The following is a 21472-nucleotide window of genomic DNA, read 5'->3' as shown; positions in this document are numbered from 1 at the left end:
GTGATAGAGAAGAGAAGAGAAAGAGGGGAGAGAGGGGGGAAGGGGAAAGAAAGGATTGAGAGAGAGACCACAGCAAAAGAGCCTTACCTGGTTTTGCCTACAATTCAAGGCTTCTTCCTGTCTCTTTTTCTCTTTTGTACACACCACTTCTTAGACAGCTGTCCGATCACTTTCCTCTTCTGTTCAGAAAGGTGACCTTGCTCTGCACCCTGATGAGAAAGAAGTCACACTCTCCAGTTCCAAAAAGTTCCCGCGAATATCTGTCCTCTGACCCCCAAATCAGCAGTCAGGTTCTTCTCCTCTCGTTCTTCCACATCTCGGTCTGTTCCAGTGACACCTAGCCTTTGGCTCTTCCTGAAACACACAAGACGCCTTCCCATCTTGAGGCTTGTTCTCTGGCTGTTTCCTCTGTCTGCGAAATCTCTCCTCAGAGATCCTCTGGATCAGCCCTTCACAGCCTCATGTCTCAGCTCTGGAGCGTCTGTTTGGTGAAGTCCAGTCTGAGGAGTCCAGTGAGTGCTGCTGCTTTCACTCTCGGCCCTGCCACCGCTCTGGACCCCGCTGTGTTGCTGGTGTCTCCATTGTGCTTCTCTGCCTTACACGAGCGGGAGATTTAATGTATTGCTGATTCTTGGATGGTTGATCTCCCTACCTGTAGAGTAAGGGAATCCTTTGAATTTTCAAGAATATATCACTATTACATACGGACTCTCTTGCACATTTTAGCTTCTCTGAAAATCTGTCATTCACTTTTGTTTTCTAGTCACTATTTTCTTTCTAGGACGTGTCTGAGGTTAGTTGACAATAAAATGGAGGGGGTCCTGCAGAGTTCCCATGAACTACTTCTTCCTCTTTCCTCCCGTTTCAGTTTTCAGTACATCTTATCTTAGTTTGATAAATGTGCTGTAATTGATCATTTTTGATACCTTATTGTGTTAGGGTGGGTTGACTAGAGAAACAAATTCAGTGACACTCACATATGTGTAAGAGTTTTCTATCAAGAAGTAATTACATACCAAGAAAGCATCCCAGCCCAGTCCAACCAAGTCCATAAGTCCGATACTAGTCCTAACTTCAGAGTCACACAGCCACATGATGCAGAATGCAGGTTGTCACAGGACAGTGGGTACAGTGGAGGTGGTAATTGCAGGTCTCTGGAATCAGTCAGCGAGCTGGAAGATGAAGGCAGAGTGGGATGGATGTTCTCAGGACCCTCCTTTTTTAAAAAATCATTTTATTGGGGGCTCATACAGTTCTTATCAAAATCCATCCATCCATTGTGTCAAGCACATTTGTTGCCATCATCATTCTCATAGCATTTTCTTTCTATTTGAGCCCTTGGTATCAGCTCCTCATTTTCCCCCTCCATGCTCCCTCTCCCTCATGATCCCTTGATAATTTGTAAATTCTTATTTTGTGTTATCTTACACTGTCTGACATCTCCCTTCACCCACTTTTCTGTTGTCCATCCCCCAGGCAGGAGGTTATATGTAGATCTTGTAATCAGTTCCCCCTTTCTACACCACCTTCCGTCCACCCTCCAGGTAGAGCCACTCTCACCAGTGTTCCTGAAGGGATCATCTGTCCTGGATTCCCTGTGTTTCCAGTTCCTATCTGTACCAGTGTACATCTTCTGGTCTAGCCAGATTTATAATGTAGAATTGGGTTCATGTAGTGGGTTAGTATGTTATGCACTTGAACAATAGAGCAAATGCTTTGAAAATGATTAGGGCAAAGAATGTACAGATGTGCTTTATACAATTGATGTATGTATATGCATGGATTGTTATAAGAGTTGTATGAGCCCCTAATAAAACCTTTAAAAAAAAGAAATAGAGGAAAGTTGTATGTTTCATCTTTGGTACCCTGAAACCTGACTGGCTCCTCTCCTCCCCCGACCCTTCTGTAATGGGTTTCCAGTTGCCTACAGATGGACTTTGGGTCTCCACTCTGCACTCACCCTCATTTATAATGATAGGATTTTTTTGTTCTTTTCTTTTTTCAAACATTTTATTAGGGACTCATACAACTCATCACAATCCATACATACATCAGTTGTGTAAAGCACATCTGTACATTCTTTGCCCTCATCATTTTCAAAGCATTTGCTCTCCACTTAAGCTCTTTGCCTCAGGTCCTCTTTTCCCCTCCCTCCCTAATACCCCCTCCCTCATGAGCCCTTGATAATTTATAAATTATTTGGTCATATCTTGCCCTGTCTGACGTCTCCCTTCACCCCCTTTTCTGTTGTCCATCCCCAAGATTTTTTGTTCTTTGATGCCTGGTACTTGGTCCTTTCTACACCTCGTGGTCACATAGGCTGATGTGCTTCTTCCATGTGGGCTTTATTGCTTCTGAGCTAGATGGCCGCTTGTTTATCTTCAAGCCTTTAAGACCCCAGATGCTATATCTTTTCATAGCCGAGCACCATCAGTTTTCTTTTTTTTTTTTTTTACATTTTATTTTATTTATTTATTTTTTAATTTTAACAATTTATTGGGGCTCATACAATTCTTATCACAGTTCATACATATACATACATCAGTTGTATAAAGCACATCTGTACGGTCTTTGCCCTAATCATTTTTTCTCCTCTTTTCTTTTTTTACATTTTATTAGGGACTCATACAACTCTTATCACCATCCATACATATACATACATCAATTGTATAAAGCACATCCGCACATTCCCCGCCCCAATCATTCTCAAGGCATTTGCTCTCCACTTAAGCCCCTTGCATCAGGTCCTCTTTTTTTTTTCCCTCCCTCCCCTTTCCCCCCTCCCTCATGTGCCCTTGGTAATTTATACATCGTTATTTAGTCATATCTTGCCCTATCCGGAGTCTCCCTTCCCCCCTTCTCTGCTGTCCCTCTCCCAAGGAAGAGGTCACATGTGGATCCTTGTAATCAGTTCCCCCTTTCCAACCCACTCACCCTCCAATCTCCCAGCATCGTCCCTCACACCCTTTGGTCCTGAAGGTATCGTCCACCCTGGATTCCCTGTACCTCCAGCCCTCATATGTACCAGTGTACAGCCTCTGTCCTATCCAGGCCTGCAAGGTAGAATTCGGATCATGGTAGTTGGGGGGAGGAAGCATCCAGGATCTGGGCGAAAGCTGTGTTCTTCATCCGTACTACCTCGCACCCTAATTAACCCATCTCCTCTCCTAAACGCCTCTATGAGGGGATCTCCATTGGTCGACACTTGGGCCTTGGGTCTCCACTCTGCACTTCCCCCTTCATTTAATATGGTATATATATACATATACATATACACATATGTTCACATACATACACACACTTATATCGTTGTTTTTTTGCATGATGCCTTATACCTGGTCCCTTGGCACCTCGTGATCGCACAGGCCGGTGTGCTTCTTCCATGTGGGCTTTTTTGCTTCTGAGCTAGATGGCCACTTGTTCACCTTCAAGCCTTTAAGACCCCAGACACTATCTCTTTTGATAGCCGGGCACCATCAGTTTTCTTCACCACATTTGCTTATGTACCCATTTGTCTTCAGCGATCCTATCATGGAGGTGTGCAGTCAATGATATGATTTTTTGTTTTTTGATGCCTGGTAACTGATCCCTTTGGGACCACTCGATCACACAGGCTGGTGTGTTCTTCCATGTGGGCTTTGTTGCTTCTGAGCTAGATGGCCGCTTGTTTATCTTCAAACCTTTAAGACCCCAGTCACTATCTCTTTTGATAGCCGGGCACCATCAGCTTTCTTCACCACATTTACTTGTTCACCCACTTTGGCTCCAGCCATTGTGTCGGGAGAGTGAGCATCATAGAGTTCCAATTTAATAAAAGAAGGTATTCATGCATTGAGGGAGTGTTTGAGTAGAGACCCAAGATCCTTCCGCCACCTTAATACTTGACCTATAAATATAGACACATAGATCTATTTCCCCATCCTCCTATATATATTTGCATGTACATGTCTTTGTCTAGACCTCCATGAATGCCCTTTGACTCCTAGCTCTTTCCTCCATCTCCCTTGGCTTTCCTCATGCCCTACTACCATGCTTCGTCGCCACCTGGGCTAGAGTATACCTCTTCTCTAAGCAACCTTACCCTTGATCATTCCCCACCAGGCCTGCCACTCCGCCTTCTCTACCCTTTGGGGTCCCATGTTTTTCCCTTGTCCCTGGGTTTGTTAACACCACTTCCTTACGCCTCCTACCCCCCCACCCCAAGTCCCCCTGGAACTGTCGGTCCCGTTGTTTTCCCTCCAGATAGTTCATCCAGCCTCTCCTATTCAGACAGACCTGTGGAGACACTAACATGCACGAAAACAAGACAGAGGAAAACTAAGCAACAGTATACACCCAGACAACAAAACAACAAAAACAAACCACTGACAAAGAACAGAACAAAACAGTTCACAAGAGAAATGCTTGTAGTTAGTTCAGGGATCGTTTGCTGGCCCTTAGGAGCGTTTTTCAGTCCAGTCTGTTGGGGCACCACACCCTGGCCCCAAAGTCCACTTTCAGCATTCCCTGGGGACCTTGCCACTCCATTCCCTTGCTGTTCCGCTGCACTCCCCCAGTGATTTGCCTCGGTGTGGTGGGATCAGGTCAGGTGCAATTCCCACACTGTGTCTCCGGTGCTGTCCCCTGTGTCGCCCTTAGTCACTGATTGGCATCATGTCTCATAGTGGGGCCAGCCATGTTGTTCTACCATCAGTTTTCTTTACCACATTTACTTATGCACATATTTGTCTTCAGCGATTCTTTCAGAAGCTTTGCATCATGGAATGCCTATTTAATAGAACAAAGTGTTCTTGCATTGAGTAAGGCCTTGAGTGGAGGTCCAAGATGGGCTTTCATACTAAGGTGGAAGAACATAAAAGAGGTAAAGGTTTGAGAATCTTCAAGAAAGAACACTATGGAACCAAACATACGGTAGTGTAAATCAAATAAATAGAAATGTAATCTCAGAAGAGCTACAGGAGTACTTCTCTCAACTTCTGCGAAAAGTTCTCACATTCGAATAAGACGTACACACTTTCATGCATCAGCCATACCTATCATGGCTGTGTGGTCTACCAGTTGAATCAATCACCCTGGCCAGTTCTTCTTAAGGTATTTTGACCACACACCTGAAAAAGTCCACTATAGCCTGTCTCTTTTTTTCTGTTTTCTCTTTTTCTTGTTGTTAATCTTTTTATTAGGGGCTCATAGAACTCTTATCACAATCCATACATACATCAATTGTGTAAAGCACATTTTACATTCATTGCCCTCATCATTCTCAAAACATTTGCTCTCCACTTAAGCACCTGGCACCAGCTCCTCATTTTTCCCCTTCCTCATGAACCATTGATAATTTATAAATTATTATTTTGTCATAATTTTCCCTGACCTACATCTCCCTTCACCCACTTTTCTGTTTGTCAGTCCCCCAGGGAGGAGCTCACAGGTAGATCCTTGTAATCAGTTCCTGCTTTCCAACCCACCCTCCCTCCAGACTCCCATTATCACCATGCACACCACTTGTACTGTAGGGATGGATCGTCCACCTTGGATTCCCTGTGTTTCCAGTTCCTACCCCTACCAGTGTCCATCCTCTGGTCTAGCCAGATTTGCAAGGTAGAATTGGGATCATGATAGTGGGGATTGGTGCAAACATTTAGGAACTAGAGGAAAGTTGTATTTTTTATCGTTGCCACATTGTTCCCTGACCGGCTTGTCTCCTCCCCAGAACCTTTTGTTAGGTGATGTCCAGTAGCCTACAAATGGGCTTTGGGTCTCCACTGCACGCTCCCTCCCTCATTCACTATCAAGATTTTTTTTTCTGATGATGCCTGATACCTGATCCCTTTGACACCTCGTGGTGTCACAGGTTGTTTTGCTTCTTCCATGTGGGCTTTATTGCTTTTGAACTAGATGGTCGCTTGTTTACCTTTTAGCCTTTAAGACTCCAGACACTATATCCTTTGATAGGTGGATACCATCAGCTCTCTTCCGCACTATAGCTTGTTTCTAATACAGAGCACTGTTCTCCTTGTTCCAATTAAGTAAAAGCTACTGGGGTGTTAACTCGATAACCTGTTCATGAGCAGTTACAGAATCAGACACACAAAAATTTACCTAAGGATCATAAAGCCTGCAGAATGTTGTATTTCTAGGAAACTCATGTCCAAAGGAACAAAGTAAAAGGTGTTCTCTCAAGGGTAGAGGACGTTACCCACTAACTTAGGACCAGAGGATGCAATGAGAATTGACCTCTTTCAGAACAGCACAGACACTGCTAGATTCTAGCACCTTAGATAGGAAAAGCCAGTGACTTCAGAATTGTCCTCACCGATGGAAACCAGGTTGTGATAGTTCTCCAACATCACATCCTGATATAGAGTCTTCTGAGCAGGGTTCACGAGCACCTATTCCTCCCCGGTGAACTTTACAACCACATCGTTGAATGTCAGTGATTCCTGAGCATTGGTCGTTTTGTTTTATCCTTAGAACACTGCCGGCAAATGAGATGGTCTGTTTTGTCTTACCTGGATCAGCTCTGATGATGTTCACGTGTTTGAATCTCATGAGGACAGCCCAGAAATAATAATACAAAAATGAAGCACTTATTCCTCTTTCCTCTTATCTGCTGGTGACTCACAATCTGCAGGCTAGTGAATTGTATCATTCAGAGAGATGATCAAAGATCTCAGATCGTGACCATCAGGACAGCCTGGGGCCTTGTACAGTGGCGCTCTCCTACTTCACCTCAAGGTCCTCCGCCCAGAACTGTCCTCAGGAAGCCCAGCGTTGCACTCCCTGTTTGAAGTCAAGTGGAGTTGGTTCACAACCCAATCACGTTGAAATCCTTCCTCACCCTGCACTTTCTCAGTCAGAGGAAGTAGGTTCGGCAGCTCTCTGGACCCTCCTTATTCATGAATTCCTTTTGTCCCACTGTCATGCTCAACCTGCATTTGGATTCCAGTAATTGCTCTCAGTTGCAATGCCCTGATCAATCCCTACCAGGCCTCTCAGACCCTCCTTGCCAGTAACTTTGTATCACTTGGTTTGCCTCTGTCCCTGGATTGGTCAACACCGTCCTCTTACCCCGCCTCCCCCTCTCCCATGTCCCTCCAGATCCGTAGGTCCCATTGTTTTCTCCTCCAGACTCTTCATCGAGCACATCTTATCTAGGTGGAACTGCAGATGTAATGATATGCACCAAAAAAACAAGGCGTAGCAAGACAAAGCAACAAAGGAGAGTACAATGACAACAAAAATGAAAACCAGTAACCAAAATAATAAAAATTCATTAATTTTTAAAAAGAAAAACCTGTAAATTGCTCAAGGTCCGATTTTGACCTCTAGGAGTATCCTCCCGTTGAGTCAGACTGGTTACCACGCTCTGGCCCCAAAGTCTATTCTTCGTACTCCCTTGGCAGCTCCTTGCTCTGCTCCCCCCGCCCCTTCTGCCCTCAGTGTTGTGCCTCACTGTGGTCCGGTCAGCACACAGGTCCAATCCAAACCCTGGTTCATCATGTGTCCCCCTTGGGTCAGCGACGGACATCGTGTCTCATAGTGAAATCCGCCATACAGCCCACTCTGCATTGGCTGTTCGGAGAGGGGATATTGTCCTCCAGGCCTGCTGGGCCAGGATGGTCTCCACTTCTTCCTCCACATTCATTTGCTCCCGTGTGCTCTGATTAGAGATGTGCCTCTTCCATCAGACTAATTTCCAGGTGTCTTTGATTTTCAACATCCTTTCTTCTGGAAGGAAGGCCACTCAGTGCAGTTAACATCCCCAAAGCAGGGGATAGAACTCTTTTATTGCCTTTGTTAACGAGTTTGTGCAAATTGATGTCGGTGGAGATAATAATAAATAAATAGCCATTTCAACATTCAAATTTAGTAAAGTTGGTCGGACCAGGTACACATAAGCAATAAAAGTTTAACAAAAAAAACCCAAAAACCCTTTCCCCACAGAAACAAAAAAAGCTCACTGCAGATTTCTACCTATGTCTACGGCCATCAGTCATGTATTTGTGTGCCCATATACTTACATACCCTACTGTGTTGTGGCCTCTCCTCATGGGACCACTCTCTCTCCTTGGAGAAAGTTTGTGTATGCTTCTTAAGGAAGACACTTTTCACTAAAGAGAAACAGTGAAGTAATTGGTTTAGAAACAACCTAACAGAAGGTTCCAAGTCTCCATCATAATTTGATTGAAGGACAGGGAGGGGACAAAGGGGGGCTGATAGGAAAGAGTTCAAGAAGACAGAAAAATGGTGTGAAACAGATTGCAGTAGCCATTGTGAAATTGTGTTCATGTCTTTGAATTGTGGAAAATTAACACATCGGTAAGAGCTACCAATACAATGATGAATAAAGCGTAGTAACTTTTTTGAATCACAAGATTTGAGGTGACCCCTAAGTGTTAATACAACCCACTAGCCACATATTTCTGGGTGGAAATCACCTCAAGGAAATAGTTTTTTGTCTCCTGTTAGTCTGACCTTTGAGTTCATTCATTAGCTTTGCCATTTTCTTACCTTGTTTTCTGACCTCTAGAGTATTTCGTTTTTGGTGTTACCCGTGTAAATGCTTGTGTGTTTTGAGTTACAAATGACAATTGCTTAATTGCTATCTGGTATGCTAAATTGCATGCAGATTGAACTGGACATTAATGTTTTGTACAGGAAGTTTAATATGAATACTGATTTCATGATTATTTTTATCGATTGTTTAGAGTTTTCCGTGAAAGTCTGTTTGCCTTACTTCCTTTATTGTTTTCTTTCATTACCCCAGACTTCTCGCACAGTGTCAGGTTGTAGTGGTGAGTTGGGACACGCCTTGCCTTCTTTCCCATCTTCTCCAGATAAATCTGGTTTTTTGCTCGTAAACTTGATGTCAGTGGTAGGGTTTGGGTAGATGTTCTTTTTCATTAGGAAGCCATTAAACTCTTTGCCCACTTTGCTAATTACTTTTATTTTGAACAGGTGTTGGACCTTGTTAAGTAATCTCTCTGCCAGAGTTGATATGTTCATATGCTTTTTCTTATTAAGCCTGTTGAAATGAGGGTTTATGTCAGGTGATTTTGTACTGGCTACTAGCCTTGTGTACGTAGAGTAAATCACACTTGCCCAGGTCGGGCAGGTCTGTGATCAAAGGAGGCTGTATTGGGCTGCGTTGTCTGGAGAAACAAACCCAGTGCTCACTCGTGTATGTATAAAACACTTTTTTTTTAAATTAAGAAACAGTCTTATATCCAGAAGGCATCCCAGCCCAGGCCACCTGAAGTCCCTAAGTCTGATGCTAACCAGGATTCATCCTCCCTTTTACCAGAGTCAGTCCTGGTCTACCTTCTGGTCTGTTCCTTTACCTTCCTATCTGTTCCCTCCCACCCCCGGGAATCCCTACTGTGTATTCTTTTTGGTATGCGAGAACCAGGTCTGTCCTGCTTTTATCCTGCTAGTCTTGATCTCAGGCATTATTTATCCTTCGTGAATGATTTAGAGTAATGTTTTCCAGGTCTAGCCATGTAGTATTCCATTGTGTATACATAATAATACCTGTATTCATTGGTCAACTGATGAGCATCCAGGCTGTTTCGAGCTTCTTGCTGCCGTAAACATTGCTGTGAGGAACATGGGAGTGCTGATCTGTGCTTGTTAAGGCTCCCTCATTCGTTAGAGTAAATGCCCAGTAGAGATACAGCTGGCCCATGGCGTTTCTATCCCCAGCGGTTAGAGATAGTCCCATATCACTTTCCTCAGTGGTTGTACATGATACTCTGCTTTGAGATCTTTTGTGTATTTGCCTAGAGATTGCTGGGTCATTCTGTTGTCAACCTTTGTTTTTAGGAACTGCCAAATCTTGGACAGCTGCTGTTTCTTTCTTCATTCTAGACAGCAATGCATGATGCTTACACTGTATTTTTATCATTGTCAATAATGCTTGTTTTTATTTTCACTGCCTTCTCCAAAAGGGTAATTGTGCTGGATACAGAATTTCAACTTGTCTTGTTTCCTCACTATCCTAAAGATTATATGCTTCATGCCACTTGCATTTTGCTTCCATGGTTTCTTAAGCATCCTCTTCAATGAATTATCACTACCACCGAGTCAGGAATGACAGAGAATCTATGGGACAGGGTGGAATTGCTGCTGTGAGATTGCAGGGCTGCTGGTTTTTACAGGAATGGAAAACCTCATCTATCTTCCCTGAAGCATCTGTTAGTTTTGAACTGTTGACCTGGCAGTTAGCAATTCAGTAACCTAGTATGCCAACCTTCCACTAGTGTTTTCTGTTAGATTATGTGTAGTCTTCATGTAGCACTCAATTGATTTTTTTGAATTTAGCTTTGATTGTGTTTCCTGAACTTCTTGAATCTGATTTGGTGAGCATAGTTAATTTTCTAAATTTCTCAGGTGTTATGACCTTTCCTGACTGCTGGGCATCTGTGTTGTCTTTCCTTTGCGATCTTCTGAATGAGAGGATCGCTCCCTTTGAAGATTGTCCCACAGGTCTCGTATATTCCATCCCATTTTTATCTTGCAGCTTAGTTTTGAGTGTTTATAGATTATTCTCTATCTCTTCAAGGTCATGCCTTCTTTCTGTGCAACTTAGTGTCAACCTGGAGGACAGAGTAGCACTGCCCCTGAGTTCACCAGTGTCACTCTTCACGGACATGTGAAACTTGCACTTTGTCCCTGACTATAAAAAGAGGGGAGGACAACTGCAGTGGGTCACAGTCAGAGGAAAGGGGATGTCACTGTGCTGGAAAGCTGTGGTGCAAGATGTCATTGGCAATTTGTGGGAGGATGAGACTGTGTCTGTACTGTATCCAGCATCCCTTGATAGAACTCAGAATTTTGTGTTACGTTTTTCTGAATTCTCCTTCCCCAGAACTGTCAGCCTCGCTATTTGTTCTTGTAACATTTGAACACATGATACCGTGTTCATCTTGAATGCGTGGTTGTTTTAGGATCCAGTGGACATTGAGGATGTGATCGTGGTCTTTAGCCAGGAAGAGTGGGATTTGCTTGATCCTTATCAGAAGAAAGTCTACCAAGATGTGATGGTGGAAACGTTGGAAAATCTAGCTTCAATAGGTAAGAATGGTTCATCCCTACCCTCAGTAAATAACAATATTTCACTGTTGCCATTTGTTTGAGTATTTGCGCTGAAGAATGGAAATGCGATTTTATTTTATTTATTTTTTGTTTGAGTGAGTGAGAGTGAGTGAATGAGAGAGAGTGAGTGAGTGAGTTAGAGTGAGTGAGAGAATGAGTGAGTGAGTGAGTGAGTTAGAGTAAGAGTGAGTGAGAGAATGAGTGAGTGAGTGAGTTAGAGTAAGAGAGTGAATGAGTGAGAGAATGAGTGAGTGAGTGAGAGAGAGTGAGTGAGAGAGTGAGTTAGAGTGAGTGGGTGAGTTAGAGTGAGAGTGAGTAAGAGAGAGAGTGAATGAGTGAGTGAGATAGTGAGTGAGTGAGTTAGAGTAAGTGAGTGAGTGAGAGAGTCAGTGAGTAAGTGAGAGTGAGTGAGTGAGTTAGAGTAAGAGTGAGTGAGTGAGTGAGTGAGTGAGTTAGAGTAAGAGAGTGAATGAGTGAGAGAATGAGTGAGTGAGTGTGTGAGTGAGAGAGTGAGTTACAGTGAGTTGGGTGAGTTAGAGTGAGAGTGAGTAAGAGAGAGAGTGAGAGTGAGTGAGTGAGTTAGAGTGAGTGAGTGAGTAAGTGAGAGTGAGTTAGAGTAAGAGTGAGTGAGTGAGAGAATAAGTGAGTGAGTGAGTGAGAGAGTGATTTAGAGTGAGAGAATGAGTGAGTGGGTGAGTTAGAGTTAGTTGAGAGAGTGAGTGAGAGAGAGAATGAGTGAGTGGAAATGCGATTTTAAATACACGTTACAGCCCCTTGACAAGCTCACTATCCTGGTTTCCCCATGAACCTAAAGTTTTATTGTGTGCTCCTTTCTCCCTGTGGCAATTAAAGACCCTGGTACAAGAGCCCTTCATGAAGGAAACAGTGTAGGTGTGTGCATTTGCAAACCATGTGGTTCCTTCTGGAACCCTTTTGTTTAAAGACACTGTTGAAATGTTTCTTTTTTCTGTTAAAGTTTGCCTGAGTATTTTGCTGTAAGTAAACATACAGCTGCCCATCTTCCGAGAGTGAAGAGCGAAGTATTTGTTTGTGTTGGGAAAATGTCCATTGTTCTGCACTGCAATGTTGCAGTGAATGCATTGGTGACAGGTACAATTCCCACTATACCTGCTCGTTTTCCCAGAGTAGCAAGGACCATGGAGATCAGCTTTATCCAGGGATACTGCAGAAGAAGCAGGATGAAAGGAGGGAACTTTGGGATAACCAGCATTGCAGGTTGGGAAGTAGACTTGAGTCCAGCAGTTTACAGATCAGTATGTATGTGTTGGGTGGACAAAGGCCCACCGATGGCTGAGCACACTGCTCTGATGAGCAAACCTCACTTCTTTGTCGTGAGACCCTGCCTCCCCTTCAAGAGTTGCATATATATTTTGGACACTGTCTTTCTATGTAGATCTGTAATTGCAGCTCCTTGTGTCTCCATCACTCTCAATCTTCGTGGTAGTATTTCCTCATAAGTTATTTTAAACCTTCCTAACATGGTGAAATTTCAAAAATGTGGCCAGGTCTATCTTTGTTTATGAGTTATTTGTTCTTGTTTTTTCTCATTCTTGATCCTTTCTTTTTGCTTTGTATTGTGATTCTCAACCTGTATTACTGTATCAGGTTGTGGAAGATTTAATGATGGAGGAAAGTTATCCATTGAACATATTCTGGCAGCATTCATGCTCAGTAACTCCGGATCCCCCATGTTAGGGGAAATCTTGCAGTCACGTGGCAGTAAAGACCAGCGGAGATACCATGTTAGGCTTTTGAGGTGAGTACCATCCATGCAATGGTAGCCAGTACCTGGGAGAAAATTCACAAGGTATCAAGAAAAACAATTTCTGATTCTATGATTAGGATTCAAAAAGTTCACAGAACATTGGTATAAAAAGTTATGGAATATTTCCATGAACTTTGCATATCATGACTTCAAATCAGCTTCTAGTGAGTCCCCAATTACGATTGACTCCCAGCCTAAATGAGGATAGAGTAGATGTTCCATAGCAACCAGATTTGTTTCTCATCAGATAGTGACCCATGAAAGAAACATTCCTTGCTGTCCTGTCCAAAAACGGTGGCAGCTTTTGCTACTTGGAATGTGTCCCTCTCCAGCATCCTGGCAGTAGTACACTTTCTGCTATGATTCCCCGGGGATTCAGGATCCTGAAGAAAAGACTAGACATGAAATGAAGTATTCATATGGTTTTTATAATAAAAATATATCCATGAATTTAATGTATTGAATATTTGAAACATTTCCCTTGAGCGCAATAATGTGAAAGTCTCACTTTTGAAAAACCGTGATTGAAGTTGTTGCATTTCTGGCAGATCATTTAGCCCATTTAACATGAGATGAGTTGGCGTAAATACCATACACAGTAACCGTGTCTGGTCGTCGTGAAAGGCGGACATATGTCTTTCTCACTGTATGCTGCCTGTTTTTAACAGGATCCATAAAGCAAAGAGTGGTGCTGAAGGAAATGGAGGCTATCCTTGTGAGAAGCCCTTTGGCCAGCTTCCATGTCTTGATGTGCCACAAAGAAATGCTCCCCAACCCAATCGTTTTGAATGCTGTACTTGTGGAAAAGCGTTCGTGGATCAGGCATCTCATAGCCAGCACATTCGATGTCACACTGAATGTACCACCTGTCCGTGTAAGGAATGTGGAGAATCCTGCAGGTGTCTTTGTCACTTAAGCACTCCTGTAAGGACTCGTAAAGGGAGGTACCCTCTTACATGTCAGGATCAGAAGAAGGATGCCCCTTGTGTGTCTGCCCATGAAACTCCTGTGATGGAACTCACTGGTGTGGAACGGCATGGTTGTAAAGAATGTGGAAAAGTCTTTAGGGTTCCTGCAGCCCTCACCAGACACTCAAGAACTCATAGTGCAGAGAAACCTTTTGAATGTAAGCAGTGTGGGAAAGCTTTCAGATATTCCTCAATCCTCAGGGTACATTTAAAATCCCACAGTGAAGAAAGGTCTTATGAATGCAGAGAATGTGGGAAAGCTTTCAAATTTACCTCATCCCTCAGTGAACATTTAAAAATGCACAGTGAAGAAAGGCCTTATGAATGTACAGAATGTCGGAAAGCTTTCAAATTTTCCTCAGCCCTCAGTGAACATTTAAAGACCCACAGTGAGGAAAGGCCTTATGAATGTAGAGAATGTGGGAAATCTTTCAAATATACTTCAACCCTCAGGGCACATTTAAAGACCCACAGTCAAGAAAGGCCTTATAAATGTAGAGAATGTGGGAAAGGTTTCAAAACTTCTTCAACCCTCAATGCACATTTAAAAACCCACAGTGAAGAAAGACCTTTTCAATGTAGAGAATGTGGGAAAGCTTTCTATTGCTCATCAAACCTTGCTTGTCATCAAAAAATTCACAGTGGAGAGAAGCCTTATCAATGTAATCAGTGCGGGAAAACATTTAGTCAATCTTCAAACTTGAATATTCATAAAAGGACTCACAGTGGAGAGAAACCTTATGAATGTAAACAATGTGGGAAGCAGTTTGTTTCTTCTTCAGGCCTAGCTCTGCATAAAAGAATTCACAGTGGCGAGAAACATTTTAAATGCGGGGAATGTGGGAAAGCTTTTACCTATTCCTCAGGTCTCACTGCACACATGCGAACTCACAGTGGAGACAGGCCGTATCTGTGTGAGAAATGTGGTAAAACCTTCAGACAGTCCTCAGCTCTCTGGGTACATAGAAGAACTCATATTGGAGTAAGGCTTTATGAATGTAAAGAGTGTGGGAAAACCTTTAATCGATCTTTCAACCTTAACACACATTTGCGAATTCACAGTGGGGAGAAGCCTTACAAATGCAAGGAATGTAGGAGGGCCTTTGTTTCTCAACCTGCCCTCAAGATACATATAAGGACCCACAGTGGAGAGAAACCACATAAATTCAGAGTTCCTGGGAAAGCCTTTAGAGAAGCCACACACCTGACTGCACATAAGAGAACTCATAGTGGAGAAAGATCTTATGCATGTAAAGAATGCGGGAAGCCTTTTAGGGATTCCACTGCTTTCAGAAGGCACAAAAGAATACACAGTGGAAAAAAGCCATTTGAGTGTAAATGTGGCAAAGGCTTTGCTAAGTCTTCAGCTCTCACTGTCCATCTAAGAACCCATAGTGGAGAGAAGCCTTATGAATGTCAACAGTGTGGGAAAGCATTCATTTCTTCCTCTACGCTAAAGATCCATCTGAGAAATCACAGTGGGGAAATGCCTTATGCATGTGAAGACTGCGGCAAAGTATTTAGGCAATCCTCTAACCTCAGAAGACACAGAGAAATTCACAGCAAAGAGAAGCCCTAAGTATTGTGGGAGATCCTTAAGGTCTGACACCACTTTTGGTATCACAACTTACAGGAGCGAGGTCTTAAGAATATAAGGACTGGGAGAAGATTTTTACATCATTTCAAGAACTTATAGTTGAGAGATTGAAAATCCGAGGTCTCCTGCTTGCTACTATCATTTCAAACATAAATCACCAAGTGTTGTATTAGCAGTGTTTCTTAGTAAGAAAGGAATGTTGATTCCCAGAAGATTTAAAGTATTTTGTGCCTTGAAGATAAATGCCATTTTGTGGATTTTAACCTATTTCTTCATATCTTTGGCTTTTAACAAGAATGCTTCAGAAAATCCCCTTAACCAATAATTAAAACTTGAATGTAATTAATTACATTGACCTTGTGTTTGATTCAAGAGTATTTTCTTTCACTTTTATATATGATGACTTTCCATGCTATTATTTCGACTTTTAATATAATTATCACTATTATATTTTGAGGTATTCACATATTTGGTTTTCTTCATATCTGATCCTATGAATTGTAGTATCCATTGATACCTATTGAGTATATGATTTGTGGTATGTTTTTTGTGGTATGTTTTCTTAATGGAGTGTTCTTTTTACTTGTTTGTTCAAATACTTATGAATTGGAGTGCTGGTGTTTCTGAGAAATTCAGTACCGGCATCCTCCATATTATGAACACATTCTTCTTCGTCTATCTGTAAGTTAAAGTCCCTCCTATGTGGGAATGAACTAATTATAGTTTGATTTTTTTAAATAGATTATTGGGGACTCTTACAGCTTTTATCACAACCCATACATCAATCTTATCTAGCACGTCTGTCCGTATGTGACCACCGTCATTTTCTAAACCTTTTTCTTTCTCCTGGAGCCCTTGGTGTCAGCTCCTCCAGTTCGATTGTAATGACAGGTTCGGTGCATTAGGAAGATTGCAGAGATGCACCCAGATGTGTTGAATCATCTTTCACATTAAAATAAAGGGCTGTGGTGATGTAGTGGCCACATGTTGGGCTTTGATCTTCATGTCCTGCAGGTGGGAAGTACCAGTATCACTGCGGGAGAAAGACTGGTTGTCTACTGTAAACGGCTTCAGTGTCAGAAACCCACGGGCTTGCATTAGCTCAATGGCAGCAAGATGGCATGGTGCAGTAGCTATCAGGGTGCTCATGGAAAAGCCAGCATTTTATACCCACCAGGCACTTCAAGAAGAAAGATGGTGCAGTGACCATACAAAATGATTTTAAAGCCTGTACGATCTTATGAGGCACGTCTTCTCTGCCTGTGGAGTCCCTGTGCGAGTCATCACCCAACGGACTTCAGTAGTTTAGGTTTCAACAGTGATGTGATACGCGTCTGGAAGACAGATAATTGTTTTGCTTAAAACCAGCTTGTTGGCCACAAAAATCATCCAAATTTGTCTTAGTTTTCCTTTTCCTATTTATATCAATCCTGAACACTGTAGACCTGATAGGTGAAGAGTCGGGTGCTTTGAAGAACGTGATTATTTTTTGAAAAACACAAAAGATTCTTAGTGTTCAAATATGTATATGTATATATATGTCTGTGTGTGTACCTGTGTAGGTTTTATATATTTTTGTGTATGTACGTGTATATATTTATGTGTATGTACTTAAGTATTTTTGTGTGTATGTATGTGTATCTTTGTAGCACACTCACTGCCACATAGGCGACTTATTCACGGTGACACTGCAGAACAATCTTGAACTGCCCTGTGGAGTGGGGAACTCATTTTTTTTTATTTTTTAAAAATTATTTTATTAGGGACTCACCTCCCATCACAATCCATGCATACATCAATTGTGTAAAGTCCATTTGTACATGCATTGCCCTCTTGATTCTCAAAACATGCTGTCCTTCCAAGCCCCTGGCATCAGGTCCTAATTTTTTCCACTCCCCCTCCCTCATGAATCCCTGATGATTTAAAAATTATTATTTTGTTATATCTTGTTCTGTCCCACGTCTCCCCCCCACTTTTCTGTTGTATGTTCCCCAGGGTGAATGTCACATGCAGATCCTTGAAATAGGTTCCCCCTTTCCAACCCACCCTCCTTATGCCCTCCCAGTGTTGCCACTCACACCAATGGTCCTGAAAGGTTCATTTGCCCTGGCTTCCCTGTGTTTCCAGTTCCCATCTGTGCCAGTGTACCTCCTCTGGTCTATTCAGGTTTAAAAGGTAGGATTCGGATCTTGACAGTCGGCGGTGGGGAAAGGAAGCATTTAGGAACTAGAGGATAGTTGTATTATTTATCATTGCTATGTCGCAGCCTGTCTCGACCCTTCCGTAAGGGGATGTCCAGTGGCCTACAAATGGGCTTTGGGTCTCCACTTCGCATTCCCCCCCTCATGCACTATGGTAAGATTTTTGTTGTCATGTTACCTGATCCATTCTTCGCCTCATTTGCTTATGCACCCATTTGTCAGCGATCATATCAGGAAGTGAGCAAAAATATGATTTTTTTTGTTCTTTGATGTCTGATCCCTTCAGCACCTCGTCGTCACACAGGCTGGTGTGCTTCTTCCATGTGGGCTTTGTTGCTTCTGAGCTAGAAGACCGCTTGTTTGCCTTTAAGACCTCAGACGCTCTCTTTTGATAGCCGGGCACGATCACCTGTCTTCATCACATTGAAGTTGTTCACCCACTTTGTCTTCAGCGGTTGTGTCGGGAAGGTGAGCACCATAGAATGCCAATGAGTGGAGGCCTGATCTCCCTCTGCTACTTTAATACTAATCTTATAAATATATGCACATAGATATTTTTCCCCATTCTCATGTATAAATATATTTGCATATGTACATGTCTTTATCTAGACCTCTATAAATGTCCTCTGCCTCCCAGCTCTTTCCTCTATTTCCTTTGACTTCCCTCCTGTCCAACTATCATGCTCAGTCCCACCAGGGTTTCAGTAATTCCTTAGTTACATTACCCTTGATCATGCCCAAACAGGCCCCCCACACCCTTCTCACCACAGATTTAGATCGCATGTTGTTCCCTTGTCCCTGGGTTTATTAACACCACTACCTTTCCCCCCACCTCCCCCTATCCCATGTCCCCATGTAACTATCGGTCCAGTTTTCTCCTCTGATTTTTCATCCAGCCTGTCTTAGACCTGCGGAGATAGTAACATGCACAGAAACAATACAGAGCACAACCAAGCAACAATATACAACAAAATATCAGACCAATAACCAAAACAACACAAGAAAGAAAAGCTTGTAGTTAGTTTAAGGATTGTTTGTTGGTCTTTCGGAGTGTTTTCCAGTCCAGTCTGTTGGGGCACCACGCCCTGGCCCCGAAGTCCACCTTCAGCTTTCCCTGGGGACTTTGCTGCTCCATTCCCTTGCTGTTCTGTTGCACTACCCTTGATGTTTTGCCTCGGTGTGTCAGATCCAATCAGGTACAATTCCCTGTGTCTCCGGTGTTGTCGCTTGTGGGGTTATGAATCATTCAGTGAGGGTCATCTTGTCTCATAGTGGGGCCGGCCATGTTGTCCTCTCAGTCGACTGGCTGTCCTAATTGGTACCATCAACCCCCTGGCCATGCTGTGCTCCACTCTCCTCCCTCTTCATCTCCCATATCCTCTCATCAGATATGTCCCTATTACAGAGCTGTAGATGCTTTGCTGTCCTTTGATATAAATTCTTCTGAGGCAAGGGGCAGATGTCCCCTTAGTAGTTGGGGTTGGGGCTGGCCCCTCAAACCTCTCCACTGGTTAACCACTCCACGCCAGCATGTTGCCTTCACATCTTGGAGCATCGGGTTGAAGTCTGATCCCTCTTTCCCTGTGGAGACACAAACTATACCCTCCCCTTGGGTGGCTCACTGCCCTGTGCCCCTCTACCGTTTTCTTTTTTATTATTTTTTCCTTTCCCTGCCTTCTTTTTCAGTTGTCTACCGTGTGTATCCCTGTATTCGGTCTGCTCCCCACCACACCACCTGGTCCTCCCCCCAGGAATATTTGTATACCATTGCTTTTTCCCTATCCCCCAATTTGCCTTTTTTCATTTTTCTTTTTTAATGCCTCAGCAGCCTTTGAAGTCTTACCATATATAAGTCAATGCTATCTTTAGGTCTGTTTTCTGTTTTTTGCCCTCTGGGTGAGGATGCTTTATGTGTGGTGATATCTTTTATTTGTGCTTCGTGTCAGGTAGGTTCTTTTGTAGGGCTGGGTTTTTTTTTAACCTTTTATTAGGGGCTCATACAACTCATCACAATCAATACATCAGTTGTGTAAAGCACGTCTGTACAGTTTTTCTCGTCATTTTCAAAGCATTTGCTCTTCACTTAAGCCTTTTGCATAAGGTCCTCTTTTTTCCCCTCCTTTCCTGCTTCCCCCTCCCTCATAAGCCCTTGATAATTTATAAATAATTATTTTGTCATATCTTGCCCTGTCTGACGTCTCCCTTCACCCCCTTTCCTGTTGTCTGTCCCCCAGGGAGATCACTCGTAGATCCTTGTAATTGGTTCCTTCTTTCCAGCCCCCTCTCCCTCTACCCTCCCATTATTGCCACTCACACCTCTGGTCCTGAAGGTATCATCCGCCCTGGATTCCCTGTGCTTCCAGCTCCTGTCTGCACCAGTGTACCTCCTCTGCTCTATCCAGACTTGCAAGGTAGAATTCGGATCACAATAGGCGGGGGAAGCGGGGTGGGTGGTGGAAGCATTTAGGAACTAGAGGAAAGCTGTATTCTTCCTCGGTGGTACAGCGCACCCTCACTGACTCATCTCCACCCCTAGACTCCTCTGCTAGGGGATCTCTAGTGGCTGAAAAATGGGCTGTGATCTCTACTCTGCATTTCCCCTTTTTATTCTCTAGGGTAAGATTTATTTGTTCTGATGATGCCTTATACCTTCGACACCTCGTGATTGCACAGCTTGGTGTTCTTTTTCCACGTGGACTTTGTTGCTTCTGAGCTACCTGGACCCATCCTCGTATATATATATTTGCATATGTACGTCGTTGTCTAGACCTCTATAAATGTCTTTTGCCTCACATCTCTTTCATCTATTTCCCTTGACTTTCCTCCTGTCCCACTATCATGCTCCATATCCACCTGGGTTTCAGCTCTACCTCTTAGTTGCATTACCCTTGATCATGACCTACCATGCCAGCCACACACACCCCACCACCAATTTGGGACATTTTTTCCCTTGTTCCTGGACTTGTTAACACCATTCCCTTTCCCCCCACCTTCCCCTATCCCATGTCCCCCTGGAACTGTCAGTCCCATTGTTCTTCCGCCAGATAGTTCATCCAGCCTATCTTTTTTTAAAAACAATTTATTAGGGGCTCATACAACTCTTATCACAGTCCATACATATACATACATCAATTGTATAAAGCACATCCATACATTCCCTGCCCCAATCATTCTCAAGGCATTTGCTCTCCACTTAAGCCCCTTGCATCAGGTCCTCTTTTTTTCCCCTCCTCCCTCCCCCTTCCCCCCTCCCTCATATGCCCTTGGTAATTTATACATCGTTGTTTTGTCATATCTTGCACTATCCGGAGTCTCCCTTCCCCCCTTCTCTGCTGTCCCTCTCCCAGGGAAGAGGTCACATGTGGATCCTTGTAATCAGTTCCCCCTTTCCAACCCACTCACCCTCCACTCTCCCAGCATCGTCCCTCACACCCTTGATCCTGAAGGTATCATCCACCCTGGATTCCCTGTACCTCCAACCCTCATATGCACCAGTGTACAGCCTCTGTCCTATCCAGCCCTGCAAGGTAGAATTCGGATCATGGTAGTTGGGGGGAGGAAGCATCCAGGATCCGGGGGAAAGCTGTGTTCTTCATCGATACTACCTCACACCCTAATTAACCCATCTCCTCTCCTAAACCCCTCTATGAGGGGATCTCCATTGGTCGACACTTGGGCCTTGGGTCTCCACTCTGCACTTCCCCCTTCATTTAATATGATATATATACATATATACATACATATATACATATAAACATATGTACACATACATACACACACTTATATCTTTTTTTTTTTTTTTTGCATGATGCCTTATACCTGGTCC

General features: G+C 43.3%; 1 protein-coding gene across 4 annotated transcripts in view; it reads left to right on the top strand.

Annotated features, from left to right (window-relative positions):
• LOC142433056 (uncharacterized) overlaps positions 1-21472 on the top strand; it is a 44439-nt gene that overhangs the window by 4307 nt on the left and 18660 nt on the right. For 2 of the 4 annotated variants that reach the window (XM_075538173.1, XM_075538174.1), the window contains 3 exons: positions 10947-11073; positions 12721-12871; positions 13549-15760. In XM_075538173.1, the coding sequence (XP_075394288.1) occupies positions 10947-11073; positions 12721-12871; positions 13549-15427 (2157 nt within the window). In that variant the 3' untranslated portion in view covers positions 15428-15760. Of the gene's footprint in view, positions 1-10946; positions 11074-12720; positions 12872-13548; positions 15761-17932; positions 18116-21472 lie in introns of those variants that run through there. The other 2 variants (XR_012781074.1, XR_012781073.1) reach the window with 2 other exon arrangements.

Source organism: Tenrec ecaudatus, chromosome X (assembly GCF_050624435.1).
Source record: "Tenrec ecaudatus isolate mTenEca1 chromosome X, mTenEca1.hap1, whole genome shotgun sequence".
In the NCBI taxonomy this organism is placed as follows: domain Eukaryota; kingdom Metazoa; phylum Chordata; class Mammalia; order Afrosoricida; family Tenrecidae; genus Tenrec; species Tenrec ecaudatus.
This window is presented reverse-complemented; position numbering and strand designations above follow the sequence as displayed.